The sequence below is a fragment of the Nicotiana tabacum genome, chromosome 17 (assembly GCF_000715075.1).
Source record: "Nicotiana tabacum cultivar K326 chromosome 17, ASM71507v2, whole genome shotgun sequence".
NCBI lineage: Eukaryota > Viridiplantae > Streptophyta > Magnoliopsida > Solanales > Solanaceae > Nicotiana > Nicotiana tabacum.
The window spans coordinates 135958083-135975958 of record NC_134096.1 but is presented as its reverse complement, the minus strand read 5'-3'; the positions used below and the strand labels follow the sequence as shown (position 1 = coordinate 135975958).

The window sequence follows — 17876 nt, the reverse complement described above, 5'->3', positions numbered from 1 at the left end:
ACTAACCTCTGTCGTGATGGCGCCTATCGTGGAACTAGGCAAGCCGACTCATTTCCAAAACAAACCGATATTTTCATTTTAAAGATAACCAAGGTTATTTAACATAAAACCTCTATTTAAAGATTTCAAATCAAAGAAAAACAGAAGTGCGGAAAAGAAAAGCCCGACATCGGGGTGTCACTAGTCATGAGCATCTACTACAATCTGTCTAACAATATCAAGGCTAACTCAGCCCGAAAAATATCTAAATACAACTAGAGGAAGATAAGAGGGAGAAGAGCAGGGGCTGCGATCGCCAAACAACTACCTTGCTATCTCCAAGAAAATCTACAACCAGAACACTCAATAACCGCTACTGTGTCCATCTACACATGAATCTGCATACAAGGTGCATGGAGTAATGTGAGTACGCCAACTCAGTAAGTAAAAATAATAAATAAAGACTGAGCAGTAGTGACGAGCAATAAAGCATATAACGTTCATATCAGGAAATCTCAATAAAATACCACATGCTTTTAAAATCAGGATTTGAATCAAACATCTCGTTTAAACCCAGTTCCAGTAAAAATCATTTAAAGATATTTTTCCAACAGTTTTTTTTCAAACGAAGGCTCGATGCAAAGATGAGCAAAAATGATGAAATCATAAACAACCCATCGGGTAAAACATCGCTCATATGCAGCCCCTCGGGCAAACCTCACAGTCACTCTTGCCACTCGGGTATATCAATGGCGAACCTATTTAAGTGTTATGGGTTGTTTAAGCACCCATTGGAGTCGACAACGACTCAGTAAAATTCCACAAGTGGGGTCTTGGGAGGGTAGTGTGTCGCAGACCTTACCCCTACCTCGAAGGAGTAGAGAGGTTGTTTTCGAAAGACCCTCGGCTCAAGAAGACGGAAAAGACGAGAAGAGAAGGGAGGACAATATATTAGTACCCATTGGAGTCAACACTTCATATAAGAAAACTAGTAATTCATTAATTGAACATCTACTATCAGTAGTAATTTCAGATTTGAGTTTTAGTTTGAGCACTCATAGTTTAAAATTTATGACTATCACAATTCACAACCTTTGTTTACGTTTTTGTGTGTTTTTAGGCATGTCACATTCTTTCATTACTTCACAAAACAGAATTATGTGATATGCATCAAAAAAAATTTAATTAATTTAGCGCGAGATTTATAACACTCACCGACGTTTTATTTGCAAAATCTTAATGGACAGCGCACGTTAAACATTGATTTGAGAAAGAAAAATAAAGGGAAGATAAAGCAAAATGCTTACTCAATTATTGGGTATTATCACTTTTAGCCTGCGCCAGAAACTATTAACATCTGGTAGTCGAAAAAGTGTATAAAACTTGTATAATTTTTGTATATAACATACAGAATGTATATATATAAAAAAAATACAAATTTTATATATTTTTTTGGCTATTATTTTTACAACGGCCATACAGTGTCATTTTTCCATTATTTAATGCAACACGGGCCAGTTTTGAAATAATGATCATTAGCTGTAAACAGGAATCAAAATAAGGGACGCAGGTTTGATATTGTAAGGGTAAAAACTTACTCTCATTGATGTTCACAAAACTCGATGCAAGTTCAGACATATCTTCACATATACTCTTATCACAATACTATAGATAATTAATGCCTTTAATTTATGACAATGATAAATTAGTATGATTTGATACAAACACTTGCTGCTTATAAGTTTTTAGCTATTTCAAGCCGCAAGAAAACAACAACTCAGTATAATTTCATTAGTGGGGTCTGGAAGATAGTTTGTACGCAAACCTTACCCCTACCTTGAGGTAGAGAGGCTGTTTTCGATAGACCATCGGCTTCCTCCCTCTAAGAACTCCCTACCTTGCTCTTAGTAGTAGTAATACAAAGATAATTGTTAAGGGGGGCCTCTCAAATTTTCCTTTTACATTGTATGGTGATACGATAGTATCGTAAATCACAATTCATATTGTTAGATTGTCACGAAATGACAACTTATTTTATCAGTCCATTTGGTATGAGGTAAATTGTAACAATTCGTATCCAAACAGAATGTCAGTATTAAGGGATACTGGAAAAGTCATGGACAACTAGGAACTACCCTAGCCACTAACGAAAAAGTCACACATTTTTTTTTTATGAATGTGCGATTAAAATGAATGCAGTGACAATTGAAAATGAAATACATCTAACACACCAACCAAAAAGGCCTTTCTTTGTGTCCTTGTGCCCACTCGACACATATTTCCAATCAGTCGTGCAAATATTTAAAATATTCATTGATTGGTGGTCATACCAAAGTTAAAAACATCAACATTTATTTTCTATCAAATCATACATATTGATTCACTTTCCTTTTAAAAAAAAGCTTTGGTCTGGGAATGGAGGGGTTGGGTGGGTTATGGGTTTAATTCCAAATTCTCATTAAAATAGCATTACCATCACTTGGCACAATTACTTGCACGAGATGAAAATAAAAACTCAAAAAGATATATGCTCGGTCGTATAACACATTTCTTTACGACCTATCATAACATATTGCTGTAGTAAGTAGTAACAAAAAAAAGTTGCTGTGCATATTGACAACATATACATAAGATACCTGCACATGAAGAACAGGCTGTTTCAGATATTACTAACTTTTCCTACAACTCCTTCTGAGCCTTTTACGTCTCTCTGAATAGTCGTTTGCAAGACCATCCTCCATGGTTTGACTTGAAACGTTCTCACCAATGTCTGCATAAGAAACCATGAGCATATAATATGAGAAAGAGATAATGAGGCCTAAAAATCATTATCCTTTTTATCATGTAATTGGAACATCTTCAAACTGAAAGTTACACCTCATTGTAAATCACTTAAAACTGAGAATGTCAGAACTTGTATCAAAATAAACCCTGATTTATCTATTGATCCAGTTAACATACGTCTAATGCAAAAGTATAGGCGAGACAACCATCAAAGAAATTCCACCCAATTAAAAAGCTGGAAGGTTTCTTTGTTTCTCACACCGAAAACTGAACCATCAGCATGACATCTCCTAAACATGCTCCGGATATGTTTCCTTTACCTCAAGTAATGGCAAGGGATATGAACTTCGGTAATTTGTACCACAAAAATACTAAAATTAAATGAAATCATCAGCTCCAGATTTCCCACCCAGCAAACCTTCTCAATAAACTTTGATATCTCAGGTCAACCCTCCAAATAGAACTCTAATGACCATCTATAATCATATACCCGAGCTGCTTCACCTAAACTTGGAAACTTTATCTACTTGTGCACAAACCACTTTAAAAATCACTTCTCCTCACCAGGCAAAAGAGGAGCTTAACTATTATACTTGTAGCAGCAGCCCAGAATTACTAAGAAAGAGAACAATTTCAGGGGTCGTTTGGTAGGGTGTATAAGAATAGTGTGGAATAAGGTGTATTAGTAATGCATGGATTAGTAATGCATGGGTTAGTAATGCAAGCATTAGTTATGCAGATTTTATTTTTTATCTACTTTTTGGTGTGGTGTATTAAAATTATAATGCATTGCATAATTTTTAAGAAAAATAGTTGTTTACAAAAATGCCCTCCATATTCTCAAGCTTTAAGGGACTTTAAGGATAATTTTGTCTTTAACCATACTAATGCATGCATTAATAACCTTGTATTACTAATGCCATGGTTTCTATGCATTACTTATACATAGGATAATACCAAGTATGATTAGTTATACACAAGTTGAAAAAATGTATCAAACAAGGTATCAGTAATGCATACAGCTAATGCTTGCATTATATTTTCTAATACCTCCTATCAAACGACCCCTCAGTGTCATTATGTCATACCTTCTGATGTCTCCACTGCTTTTCTGGAGAACTTGCCCTTTATCTCTTCGGGAACTTCACTGGGACTGTATCCCAAACGCTTGCTGGATATTGTTATCACTCCAGGTTCAACTTCCTGTTCTGGTATCTCGCACTTACCATTAAAAGGTTTCATGTAACAGAACCTAAAGTATGTCGAACAAGATTTACAGAACAAACTTAGTGAATATGTGGAAAATACAATTGACAAAAAACTTAATGAAAAGTCATTATACATGAGAAAAACAAGAGACACCAACAACAGCAAAAAGAGTGAGCTATTAAAATAATACTGAGCAAACATGTAGAAGCTGACTGCAGAGTGCAAACAAGAGGAAGCAAACATTATAGCAAAACTGTACATGACCATAATACACTTCGTCTTGCAATAAATTAGTTCTACAAAGTCCGTTTTCCTTGTCCTTCAAAATTGACATTTGGCAGTATAATCAGTGAAACAGCATATTATCTGTGAATTCCAGATTCTCTATTCCTGGATAATAATTATGTGATGAGAAAGAGGAGTTAAATATTCAGAACTAAAGCAGTCTCTATATCAGATTACTCATGGATGTAAATCCGCGGTACCTATCAATTAACTTGGCTTCTAGGATTAGTTAGAGTAATCCTGTTTATGTAGAATCTAGCATACATCTGTCCAGATGAATGGCTTCATCTAGTAATACCGGAACTTGTACATGCTTTAGCAACTTGAACATGCTTTTATTTAGAGCTCGAGTATAGAGTTGAGACTTCAGTATTTTGTTTTTAAAACAAGGAGCCTATAGTACTAACATTATGAGCCAATTTCCTTGATATAAACTTGTTGAGCTCGATTTCATTGGTTGGAATTTACTCGGGCCATTTTGGCATTAGATCGGGACCATTTGCTAGTATGGGTTCTCAAATTTTTCTAATTCCAAAAAATGGTACCCTTAGTGTTAACTTCTCAAAACTTAAATTTCTTCATAGTACACCTGCAGTTATTTATTTTACGTTAGCAACACACTTGCATACATGTAGGTTTGATTATTTTTGATGGATAATGATGAGACTCAACAGCCAAATTTTTACCTACTTCTACCTACTCTGATACCATCTTATACCATATTGAAGGTTGTAAACTGCCTAATCTAAAAGTTAAGTTGTTAGAGAGCGAACACTTTATTTATTTTTGACGTATGCTACCACTCGGATTTAAGATCTGCAATAGTCTTGATTTACAGAGCAAAAGTATCTGATTGTATTGTTCAAGGGTTTTCAACTATCAGAAGAGTTCTGAAACTTAATTATGATCACATGGAAACATTCTTTACAAGAGAACAGTTCAGTGCTTGGGATGAGAGAAAGAACCCGACATATGGAGAACATCAATTGTAGATAAGACTTCTAGGATTTATTTTGGATAAATCAAGTTAAGATTCTTAGAGAGACACTAGTTTTAAAAGTGAAAAGTGCAAAAATGTAGCAAGGTTCGTGGGCCTTGAAGCGATAAGCGAGAAGCGAAGCGCCAATATTAATACAACTCCTCAAAGTTGAAATGCATTAAACCGACCGCCTTTTCTTTGGATCACTTTGCGCGTTCGGAAGCACATGGATTCACCAATGACCCAACAACCCCTCGCTTCCAGAGGTGGAGCCAGGATTTCAAGCTTATGGGTTCGGGATCCTAATCCTTTAAGTTACTGGGTTCTAAATTAATAATGAGTACATATTTAATGAAAATTTTAAGATAAATATATGATTTGAACCAAAACTACTGGGTTCGGCCGAACCCGTAGCCGACACTGTGACTCCGCCTTTGCTCGCTTCACATTGCTTCATCGCTTTAAAGCCATAGCTTTTAGTAACACTGCTAGAGAAGCTCTATTTTAGGTCATATTTCTCAAGTTAGTCGGGGGGAAGTCAAAAAAGACTCTTACCACTGAAGTGGTAAACTCTTGCTGTTGAAGCCATGGCTCAACATTCTCCACTTTCTACATTTGTCACACTGCACCCACTCATGGTCAGGTTTGTAGACACCGCTACCCGCCTTCTGTAAGAGAGGAAACCCCTAGTTAAAATTTGGTGAGAATGTCATCTTTGACAAAAATGAACCATGAACTTTACAACCTAAAAATGCAATAGAAAGGCTACAGAAAGACTAAAGAGATATAGGAGATCCCATCTCCATGCTTAGCTCGGTCTCAGGAATGCCGGCAAAGCTGGACTGTGAATGCACTGGTACTTCAAAAAGGGAATCATAAAAAGAAGATGATTAACAGCACTTCTTCAGAGATTTCTTTCTTGCAAGGCATCTGCTTGAGATGAAAGTAAAGGCATACTGCTGGCTGCCTATATAGGCAGTACTTTGGATAATTGTACTCGCAGAGAACAGCATCAATTTCCGATTCTAAAATAGTTTACATATTACACGTGAACCAGATTACCAAAAACATTCCAACGTTTTCCTCATGCTTTATTTCTAATCAGATGAACCTCTTAAAATAATTTTTGTGCCACAAACCTCCTTGTTGGCTATGGAAAACGTGATATATCACTTCATCAATCTCCAAAGGGGAAAACAACAGCGCATTAGTGATGATACCTTCACCGCCCTTACTCTAGAATCACCGAACTGATAACTTTTTTTTTAACATTTTCTATTGCCTTGCTTATCGTTGCTTCTCTGAGTTTACTTTCCCATTTTTCGGATCCAGCTCCGGCAAAGTCTTACTTCGCTTTGATTGCATAAATACGCCACAACTAGTTTATCCTTCAAATTACTCTCACGGAATTCATTTAATCAGTTCTCATTGACGGGGTGGTTTTAAGTTATTAGATTGCATCCTCGATACAAAATAAGTTGGATTTCTTTTTAGAGTTATTACCTGACAAGAAGCTAAACAAACATTGAGATCGAAACACATCACTAAGGGATAGAAACATTGAAACACATTAAGCGATTAAATTAAAATGACGCCATCACAGAATACTAGCAATTGCCCTCACAGGAGAACAATGATGCTACACAATAAATTCCGTTGTTTATATACTTACATAATTTTTAGATCAAACAATGCAACATTTAGCTAAACAATAAAAAACTTTTAATAGAATTATAATTTTATAAATTAAAATAACAAAAAGACAATATTAGAAATTTTACTAATAAAAGTAAGCATACCAAAGGAAGAAAGAGTCGAGAGGATTTATAGTTTGTAGAGAGTTTTATTGAAGAATTTTTTGTTGAGCTTACTTTTAAATTATATAATTTATTTAAGAAATAACGTTTAGTTAAAAAAAATTACTTTTAAGATTAGTTTTTTATTTCTTCACAAAATTTAAATCCTAAGAGTTATTTTATTAGGAAATTTTTTAGATTGAAAAAGAATCAAATAGACCACATGTGGTGGTCTCCGTTTAGTTTTGGCAAATAAAATGGGCAGAACTTTGAACCCGGGAACAACACGTTACTTTGAACACTCTGAACCGTTGTACTGCCTCACTCAACTGTGTTAAGAGTATTCAAATTATAATGTATAACCATATAAAGTAATATTTAACTTATACACGCAGTATAATTATTCGGCGAAGGGTGTGCGCTTGACCACCCTTGGCATAGGGTGGTTACGCCACTGCCTTCACAGGATAACAATGATTCTACACAATAAATTCCGTTGTTTATATACTACGTCTCTACTGAATCCCATATTTATTTCAAAAGTTTGGATATTTCTCAATTATCTTAGCAGAAGTCATCCCATAAAATATGAGAAATCAAATGAGAAAGTTGAAGAGCATGGTCAGCTTTTGACACATTTCAAAACACAATATTTTATTAAACTCAAAAAAAATAGCATTACTTATCATTTATAATATATCATTACTTGTCAAAAAAAGAAAGTTTTAATAGATTCAAGAATTGGGACGGGAGGGGGGGAGGGAAGAAATAGCTTCAGCTAAACCAGAAATGAACTTCATACTAGGCCAGTATAGTGAGGAAGTACCAATTCAACTTTATCGACGTGTTCGTCCAAGTATCTGTCTGATTTTTCACCCAGCCACTTCTCCAATTCAGCATACACTTCGCAGTCCTGGAATCCTTGCTTATTGTTGTGCACCCAAACATGACCATTCTCTTCAGCCTGTGCCAGAAACACATTAATTTGAGTAAATATTCAGTTCCTTTTCTAACATTTTTAATATCAAAATTTTTTATTGATACATCAAGTTGGCAACTTCGCCTTTGTGCTTTTTGAAAAATTTTTACGTTTTCTGTACTTCTTTTGTTGTAAAGAAAGTCTTCTAAAAAGGTAAAAAAGAAAGCTTCTTTGCTACAGCATCACCTTCTTTATAAATATTTTCAGTAAATATTCAGTTCCTCTTCTAACTTTCTTAATATCAAAAAATTTAATGATGCATCAAGATGGCAACTTCACCTATGTGCAAAAGTGTAGATGATTCCAGACCCAGATAAAGGACAAAGGTGACAGTAGGTTGTGAGTCAGCATAAAAATAGTCATGAAGGCTAACGATTCATATAGCCTACCTCAACTGGCTTGGAATTTAGGACATTTGATTTATTGATATTGATCAATATACATCGAAACACAAAAGCATTATACTATGAGTATACTTTAGAATCCTAAAAATCTACTCAACTATCAAGGCAACATGGTATTTCCTCTTACACCGGGATTTTTTTTTAATCAAATAATCAAGAAACGCTGAGTAAAATGTTGATAGGCAAAAGTAACCTCGTATTGTTGACAAACATGTATATCCATTCAAAAAGTCAAGTTAATTCTCAAGGAAATTCATTTCAATAGAAATTATTAAAACAAACATTTCAAGTGACTCTAAGAATCTTCCAGCTCAAGATAGGTATCTCTTGTTTGATCATCATTAAACTTGTAATTGCAAATGTAAAGATTTGTCCGCTTTTTGACCTTTTTCTCTGGCCAGTAATTTCTCAAGCCTTTCACTTGCTCAAAGTTTAATTACTCCAGGACACCAACAATTACCACCATGTCATCTTCATAATTTCTTAAGTTTCATTTTTCATTTTTTTTTTAAATGGAAAAGTAACTGTATTTGAAAATCAGTAATACAGAAATACATGCAGGATTAGTTTAGTAAAGACTGGTTTTCTAGAGACTAAACAAACGGATTTACATAAAAAAAATAATTAGATTAGCTTTAGCGAGAAGTTAATAATTAGGGTATATAAAGATCATTGTTCAAGTTTCAAGCACTAAATGTGAAAGAGCGCAAAAATATCTCACGTCCCAAACTCAATGAATGTTGCAAATCTCCCTCATTTTCAATAGTTGAACCTATTGCTTAGGTGCGACTTTCTAAAAAGTTAAAGGCCCACAAAAACTATATAGACTACAAAAATTCTAACTCAAACATGCTTGAAGGGATTACCATAAAATAATATAACATACCATTATAATTTTATTATGAAAAAAAATGTCTAAGACACAATTTTATGATTGTAATGCTATTCCAAGTAAATTTTAGGTGAAAACAAAAACATCATTCATATTTGTGAGCTAAATGGTATGATTTCAACTCATAAAGATAAAAAAAAAAATCAGCATATTTATGTCAGAACATCATTAACTTCAATAAAACTGGAAAAAAAAAACACAAAAGAAAAAACCAGAAGAGGAAGAAAAGAACAAAACAGTATATGAAGTATCAGACAACAAACAGAGAGGAATGTTCACCATTAAATTTGTGACATCAATAACACCAATGACACCACGACCATTATCTCCATTATGCATCATACTCCCAACTCTCTTGTAAGCCTGTGATAAAATAACCAAGTGAGCTGCTACACTACAGATTGTAAGCTAGACAAGTGATTTGCCAGCCAAGAGTATGTAAATATTTGTATATTCACCTAATCCATTGTGACAATAAAAACTAATCTTCTTCATGCTATATTTTCTAGGAATCTACATGTTAGCATCCTCACCTCCTTAAGTCAAATATGTCGACTTTAAAATTGCAAAACTTTCTGATCCACTTCTACTACGTATGCATGAGCAGTGTGTGGATGTTAAACTGCAGGGCTACTCATTATCATTAAGCTAACTTCTAAAAAAATTCCTAAGCAACCCTTTCATATATTTTAGCAATTGAGAACTCAATTAGATTTTTCATGGAAGTTCACTAACATCCACTTTGCTAGTTGTACTAGATGTTTCACTATCACACCCCAGACAATGAAAGCTAAAATCCATTGAAGGATCAGAGTTGTTTTCTCAGTGTTGAATAGGTGCATGGGAGCGTGATTTCTAAATTAAGAAACAGCAAATCCATGTAAGTATAGGCAACAGAAGATGACAAGCATTATCATATTCAATTGAGAAATGGGTTAAAAGAACTGCCAGTGCTTCAAAAAGGCGTCAAGCTGCGAATACGACAACAATTTAATCTCCCAGGGAAACTAATGAAACAGTAGAATATCCAATAAGGCATACCCCGACTTACCAAAAACTCCAGGTGTTAGATCCAATTGCAAAAACTAAATTGAGATTTGAGACTGAACATGTTATAAAGTCAAGAAGCAGAGCACAGGAATAAGTTCCAATAGAAAAGAGATATAATATTCCATGCAAGCAAACAATCTCAGATTAGATGCTAAGATTTGTGTAAGAATGCTTAGATGATATGGATCTTGTTGAATAGAGGTAGTTGTGAAACTGCAAGTAAACTTCTTGTAATTTTGCAATACCTTCTTGGTACTATTTAATGAAATTCACTTTTAAAAAAACAATCTTCTATTAGTTAGAACCCATTCTTAGTTCAATCTTCTTATCATTTCACAGCAATGGAAAGCTAGATCACAATAAAATTATGAACAACTGAAGGCAAAAGAATGAAAACATTTCTTATTTCCAAAACAATGAAGAAGGCATGAATGAATGTAATGTTCACCTCTATTAGACGCCCATGCCAATACAGAAACATTCCACTATTTGCTTCTTCCCATTCCAGTTGACTGCAACCTAGTGTAAGTTGAACAGGTTTTCCCATAATAGTACCATTTTTCACAACAGTCTTGTTCAGAGATCTAGCTAATGGTCGGCTTTTAACCTGTTAAAGTAATAAATATAAGAAAATCAGTTTCCGTTCTTATTAGCAATATATTGGGACCAGCCTACGCAACTGTGACACAAAGCCATATGTATGTAAGTACCTGTGATCTTTGGACATATATTTTCATCCGTGGATCAAGAAAGATCACTTCCAAATAAGATCTAAGTGAATAGTCCAAAGGCACCTAAAACCAAACAACAGCAACTTAGCAATATGAAGAGGGGAAAAAATGATATAAGTTATAAAAGAAGGTAACCAACCATTTGAGTCATCTGGCCTGGACGAGCTCTGACCCGTCTAGAACGAATGAGAATATCGCCCTGATGGAAGGAGCTCGCGCCAGTTATTCCAGACTCCCATTGCAGGCTATAATTGGATCCCCACTCATCCAGGTTCCAGATATAGATCTGTGTTCCTGTGCCACTATTACTGAATAGACCTACTTTTTCACCTATGAAATATTTATCAAATGGTGAAAATTCCTTAATAGCTTTCAAGTTGTGTTTGAACAAAGCCTCATTTTGCTTATCCAGCTCCATAAATTGCCCATTTCTGTAGTAGCTTACAATGGGTATCTCCAGATTCTGCAGCATAAGAATGAGCAGATAAAGACGAGCATTACTGGGAAAGCATTATAACCATAACTAGAAGTCTATTAAGTTCCTTTGGCGCCTACATCTTTTCCTTCATTGAGCGTCTGGGAAAGGAAAGCAATTGATCTAGAGTTAGCAGTCTGTGTCAGAACCAAGGCATCTTTTCCAAGTTTCATTGCCCCAGTCTGCACAAAGAACACCAATGGAACAACAAAGATATAATGTTATCAAAAGCTAATCAGGGATTACAGCACAAGGTGAAAGAAACTCAAGCAAAAGGAGATGCATCTATATGCCCGCACTTGCATTGCAATCCAGCATTCTTATAAATGAGGAAGTCATATCATTAATTACAGGATTCAAACTCCAAAGTCCTAACCATTAAACCATGAAGCTTATTCCCAACAACCACATGGTATAAAAGCTAATTGCAGGTATACTTTGTACAGAATCATGTTTTAGCTTAGGATTCACAACTTCCTGTATACAACTTGTATGCAGCACATCAACTAATTATGCGAATGGGATAGAATTCTCAACCTATCTCTTTAAGAAAAGTGGGAACAAAATCATGGTGGACAAGGACACAATAAAAATATTTTTAATTAATATCATTAAAAACGTTAAATGAGATCTATTTATAAGGTTCTTCAGGCAACAAGATAGGGACCTCCAGAATTTCACATGAAAGGTGACAACAGCAAATATTAAGCTACCTTAAAACCAATTCCGAATCTCCCAATACGATTAGGGTCATCTGCATCAGGTTGACCGTGTCCAAATGATACCATCTGAAGCACCTCCTGATGGTTCATTCCACACCCATCATCTATAATGCACAGCATAGGAATTTCTCTGCCAACCGCTTTTGAAAATATCATGTCAACAGAAATTTCCAGCCTGTCAAATATCCAATGAAAAGCAATTTGAAATGAGGAACTATGAAACTTAAATGCACAAATATACATGGTAACCTCTGCCTTCCCCCACCTTTGAAAATGTTAGACGAGGGAACTGCAAGCACGGCAGAAGGATCAAGTAGAAGGAAAGGCATTTTTGAAGGGGAAAACAAAATTGGTAACAGTACTAGAAAGGGAAGTATAGACAAAATATAAACAAGGAAGCCAGTAAAAAATCATAGAACAGGAAAGGGAACTTGTGTACTTACTTGGTTGCTTTGGCGTCTCGAGAATTATCTACGAACTCAGCAATTGCCCCAAAAATCCAACCAGAATGAGTGTGACCTAGAGTTTTCAAATAACTGGGATCTGCACGCACATAATTTCTCTCCAAGGAAAGATTTTGTTGAGTTGTTTTGTCAGGTCTTCCAATAGCTTTGGCTGACCCATCACATTTTTGGGCACCTACAACATCCTCCTTATAGTAGGGAGAACAAGCATCCTCAATCACATAAGAAGTTGATCCAGAGGTCTTACCCGCAGGACATTCACTTGATTTTCCCCCCTCCCGGTAACAAACATTTGTAGAGCTCAATCCTGAGCCTTCTTTTGGAGGAAGTATGAAAAATTCAAAGGACTCATGCTTTCCAGTAGCAACCTTCAGGATCATGTCCAACAATAGTTACAATTTTTAATAGCAAAATAATACAAAAAGATATGCTTGGATAGACCAATAGAAACTAAAGTAATATGAGCACCTAGAAATTGTTAATAGGAAGCAAAACATTTGCTGCCCTTTTCTTCTTCATTTTTTTTTTTTTGCAGGAATTCACCAGTGCAATAAGGTATATTCAGGATTCTAGAAGCAAATTTACCCTTTTGTGTTTCCGAAGGAAACCGAGGAATTCTCCCCACTCCTTTTCCTGATAAGAATTTTCTGGAGCACGACGTAACAAGCAGCAGGATAAACCAGAGAGGAAGTCAATTTTTTCTTCTCGTACAATGTCTGTTACATTCCAAACTGCAGGCCTGTTAAGCATTTCAGAGTAAGTGCACCTCATAATTTGCATCAATGGACCAAAGAAGTGAGGAAGGGTGGAAAGCATCTGGCCATGTAATGCATTACCCAGTAGACAAAACCGTTTTTCCAAAAGAACTCCCCATGATTCAGATTTCACTCAAGAAATACAGTAAAGCCATCATGCCATAGAGCGTGAAATTTGTCAATCAGAAAACAAGTTTCTGCTTTTATGACAAATTATAATGTTAATCCTCTTGCATCACAGTGGCATCATTTTTTTTTCTTTTTTTTTTTTTTTATGAAGTAAGGAGAATTCATTAAAAGCATCCAGCGGATGCCGGCAAAAGATTACAATTATGAGAGATGGTGTTTGCTCATATACACAAAAAAACTATTCTATCACTAAGGAGCAGACACAATCAAAAAATTGAACACAACTAGTTACAGGTGCATGATTTAGCCAACTAAACAAATTCAAATTTGTTTTTCTATTTTTTGAATGGATATATCTTTGTGATAATTAGTTTGAACGGATAAATGGGACCTTAGTCATACTTGGATTGGATAAAAAGGTTGTATTTAGTTTTTGCCTCTACGACTACAATGAAAAATTGATTAAAATCTCTCCACATGCTTTTGCATAAACATGTTCAAAATGTGAACCAGTTTGAAGATGGAACAATGTTGAAATTGAGTTGCATTGCGCAGATGATGGCCGCGGCTATGGTGGCCTGGCAGTTGCAGAAGAAAGAGAATGATGCCTGCTAAAGGGAGTATTTTGAGGATTCAGCAGCATCACTTGATTTTAGTAGTGGATCATGCAGTAGTAATGGGGAAAGAAGAGTTGAGACTTACGAAGGTGAAAAGGAGAAAATAAATTTTCTTGCTAGCAGATTCAAGAGCTAAATCTTTCTTCTTTTTTAGAAGGAATTTTTTTTTTTTTTGAGAAGGAAGAGCTAACTCTTTAACTGTTTAACACCAGAAAGAATAAAAAAACTACCATGTTTGCCGCTGATAAACAACTTGACGACAACAATAAATAGCTTCCATCCGAAATTGGAATAAGAAATTGATAAACTCCAGATAGAAAAATACTTTTGGAGGGAACTTCCAAATTTCCATTGAACAAACTTACTTCTCAATTCTCTTATTTCCCCCTCAAGAAAAGACAATAGTAGTTTATTCACAACCAAATTAGAACTTCCAGCAGCAGATAGAAATTATATCAGCACATAATGTTCCATAACCGTACACCATAACATGGTAATAAAACATGCATGAGCTATTCTGAAGGTGAAGCTAAGGGCAAAAGAGCAATGAAAGCTGGAATATTAAATGATTTTGTGACTTGTTACATACATATTGGCAGGTGGATTGAGACACTGAGTTTGACATATGATTCTTCTGTCCTTTGTCACCTTAATATACTGTTTGAAGCCATCTACAACAATAAAAATAGTCAGATTGGCGATGGAAAATAAGTAAATGAAATAAATGGCTTAGGATTTTGCACAAACATCCAAAACAATCAAAACAAATCAATAAATTTCAAGATGATAAAGGAGTAAACAAAAGGGAGGAATATGTGTATAAACTACTCTTTAGAAATAAAGGGTCAAAGAGCCCAGTTTAAACTTTCAATGCGTTGTTGACACATGGCATTAAGAAACCCTATACCACAACAATATCCTATGATCATTTGTTCCTTTATGAATAATATCATCAGCTGCTCTCAGTGCTAAGTACTGGTATACAGTTACATCCATATTCTTTATGTCTGACCATTGAAATAATAACATATAATATGATAGCCACTAACGGCTCAAAGATTCATAGCAAGAGAAAGATCATCAAACTAACTTTTTTTTCTTTTTAGATTAATAAAAAAAGATTTTACCTTCGCATGATAACTCCTCCTCCATGCCAAGATTTCCCATCATAAACCTAGAATAATAACATACCATGGAGCAGCCATAAGGGCATTGAACTAAAGAATAAAAATTTCAAACCTAATGCGTTCAAACATCCATAATATCATAAAAGGCAAAGTTTAACTTAACTCTAGAAGATATCTACCTTATCCCCCAAAAAAAGTACTTAACTCTACAAGTACACTGTAGAGCTACTTTTTGTAGCAGTGGCAGAGCCACATGCAATGAAAGGGATTCAAACAAATTTATACTGCGTAAATAGGGTAAAACAAATTTAAACATACATAAAAGTTTGAATCCCTTAACATAGGAGAAATACAAGTTAAATCTCAAGTATGGAATATGTGGATTTCTTGAATCCCCTTGTCGAAACTTCTGGCTCCGTTACTTGTTCTGTAGATGCAGAAAGGATCAGCAAATAATGTGTAAACTGCACAAGCTAGCTCACAAAATTGATTGGGTTTAGAATTCAGTGCTTATGCACCAAAAATAACATATCACAGATATACCCTGACAAAGGACTAGTCTCTTCTAAGTCACTTAGTGAAGGAGGGAAAGTCATCTTTTCCTTCTCCAGCTGTAGTGTCGCATAACAAAGAGAGCTCCCTAACTTAAAAGTGATCACTAAAGAAGGAGAATAATTTGCTGCTTTCATTTCTCACATGCATTTTTGCCTGCGATATTACTCATTGTCTCGGAACAAGAGAATTGCACAGTATACTTATTAGTTTCAACTTGTTCTTTGAAGTGACCAGACTGGGCCGGAGCAGGGACGAGGATAAATTTGCAATTTTTCTCAAGTCCAGCGTGAAATGATGTCTTTTTGTGTGCAACCAGTTTCAATGGTTGCCTTTTCCACACTAATACCTTTTCTCTTGTCCTCCTGTGATTTGTTAGATTTTGTAAGCCAATTGTTTCAGTTCCAGTTGAGCAACATTTGTTATTGACAACTTCAATCAGATCGTCAAAACTTCTTCCCTTTTTAAAAAGAAGATGAGTTCTTTTGCAATGTTAAACAATATATTTAGAAGCATTAGGGTATCAAATCTTAGCGTAACACTCACTTTCCAATCCCTTGATACCTGATGATAGATGACTTGAGAATAGAGAACCAATTTTAGTTCCAATTTTGTCCAGTTAGAAAATTTTATTTTATGCACCCATAACACAAACAATAGAAGAACGGAAGTACAAGAGGACTAACTCATTTTGATAGATCTAGTGCGCTTATTGGACCTTCCACGTTCCAACATGGATAAACCAACTAGAAGGGTGAAACACAAGTCAAGTAAGCAAAAGGGACCCCTGAAGATGCTAAACAAGACATTGGCATTATTTGCGTTAATTCCAACTAAGAAGAGGCCACTTCCCTTATTTCTTCTCCAGTGACTAATACAAGTAGAGTTGTGGATCACGTGATCAATCAAAAGCAGAAGGTTCTTGTGAAAAAGTCGTTCTAAAAGAAATGTCACTATTATAAAACACATATTTTAGATTATATTTGTATATCACCTTTTTAACATAACGAACGAAACTGTCCAACAAGAGATGCATATCAACAGATAATCTACTAACATTATTTCAACATAATACAATTCTTGAATACTCTTGCAGAGCTTGTCAGTGAACAAAATAATCCAAGGATAACAAAAAGAAAATGTGCTTTCGGCACAGGGGAACTATTTTTTTCTTTTTAGTTGTCATCCAAGGATAACAAAAAGAACATGTGCTTTCGGCACAGGGGAACTATTTTTTTCTTTTTGGTTGTCCACCAGTGTCTTTACCCGCTTTGGGGCCCAACTAATCTTATTCATGCCGAGAAGCCCCATTTTAGGGTAAAGGCGACTCCTTTCTCAGGGCTCGCTCCAAAGGAGGGGTACTTACCAGACTATCATTACCTTTGGTGGTGGACAGGGGAAAGTTGAAAGTTACCCAAAATGGAAAATAAACACAACTTAACCATCATCAAACTCTTCCAACGCTAAACTAAGATCGTGCATTGTCCAAACTAGTATAAACACAAGCGAAAAAGTAGAGAAAAAAAACTATTTAAGCAAGTAACGAAACCCACATTTCACATTATTTCACAAATAACACGACTTCAGACGGGAAAAAAACGCAAAAGTTCAAAGAGTTCTCTGTGTTTTGGTTGATTGTTGCCTCAAATAGTTAAGGTTTCAACCGAAGTCAAAACCCTAGTACAACAAATTTGACTGTTTAAAGAAACGGCGAATTTCAAGTCTTTTGAGCAGCAATATAAGAAGCTTAAAGTAACAAACAGGCATGTAGTAAGCATAATGGTGTACATGAACGGTAAAGGCACTTACTGGAGGCGATTGTACGTCGGATTAGCGGCGAAACGGAGAACGGAATATGTATGGAAAACAGAACCGAAGTGTTGAGAAGAGAGGAAAGCAGTAGCAGAGGCATGCAACTGGCCAAAAATTTCAGTGGAATACAAAAAG

General features: G+C 35.3%; 1 protein-coding gene across 1 annotated transcript; it reads right to left on the bottom strand.

Moving 5' to 3' along the window:
* Window positions 1–2471: 2471 nt before the first annotated feature.
* Window positions 2472–17876, bottom strand: LOC107832732 (uncharacterized). The gene is made up of 15 exons (XM_016660599.2): window positions 17739–17876; window positions 15378–15424; window positions 14840–14921; window positions 13335–13488; window positions 12729–13117; window positions 12277–12460; window positions 11644–11745; window positions 11228–11551; window positions 11068–11151; window positions 10806–10964; window positions 9587–9670; window positions 7859–7996; window positions 5792–5904; window positions 3852–4015; window positions 2472–2749 (listed from the first exon to the last, which is right to left on the bottom strand). Exons 2-15 carry the CDS (start codon window positions 15418–15420, stop codon window positions 2649–2651), a joined length of 2121 nt encoding a protein of 706 aa, XP_016516085.1. The 5' UTR covers window positions 15421–15424; window positions 17739–17876; the 3' UTR covers window positions 2472–2648.

Bases quoted from the DNA above. Each gene is read 5' to 3' on its own strand.
- LOC107832732 (XM_016660599.2), bottom strand. From the start codon at position 15,420: ATGATGGGAAATCTTGGCATGGAGGAGGAGTTATCATGCGAAG. The intron at 13,118-13,334 runs GTAAATTTGCTT...ATGATCCTGAAG, and splicing joins TCCTTCGGAAACACAAAAGG to GTTGCTACTGGAAAGCATGA. The intron at 7,997-9,586 runs GTGAACATTCCT...TTTCTGGCACAG, and splicing joins TTGATGTCACAAATTTAATG to GCTGAAGAGAATGGTCATGT.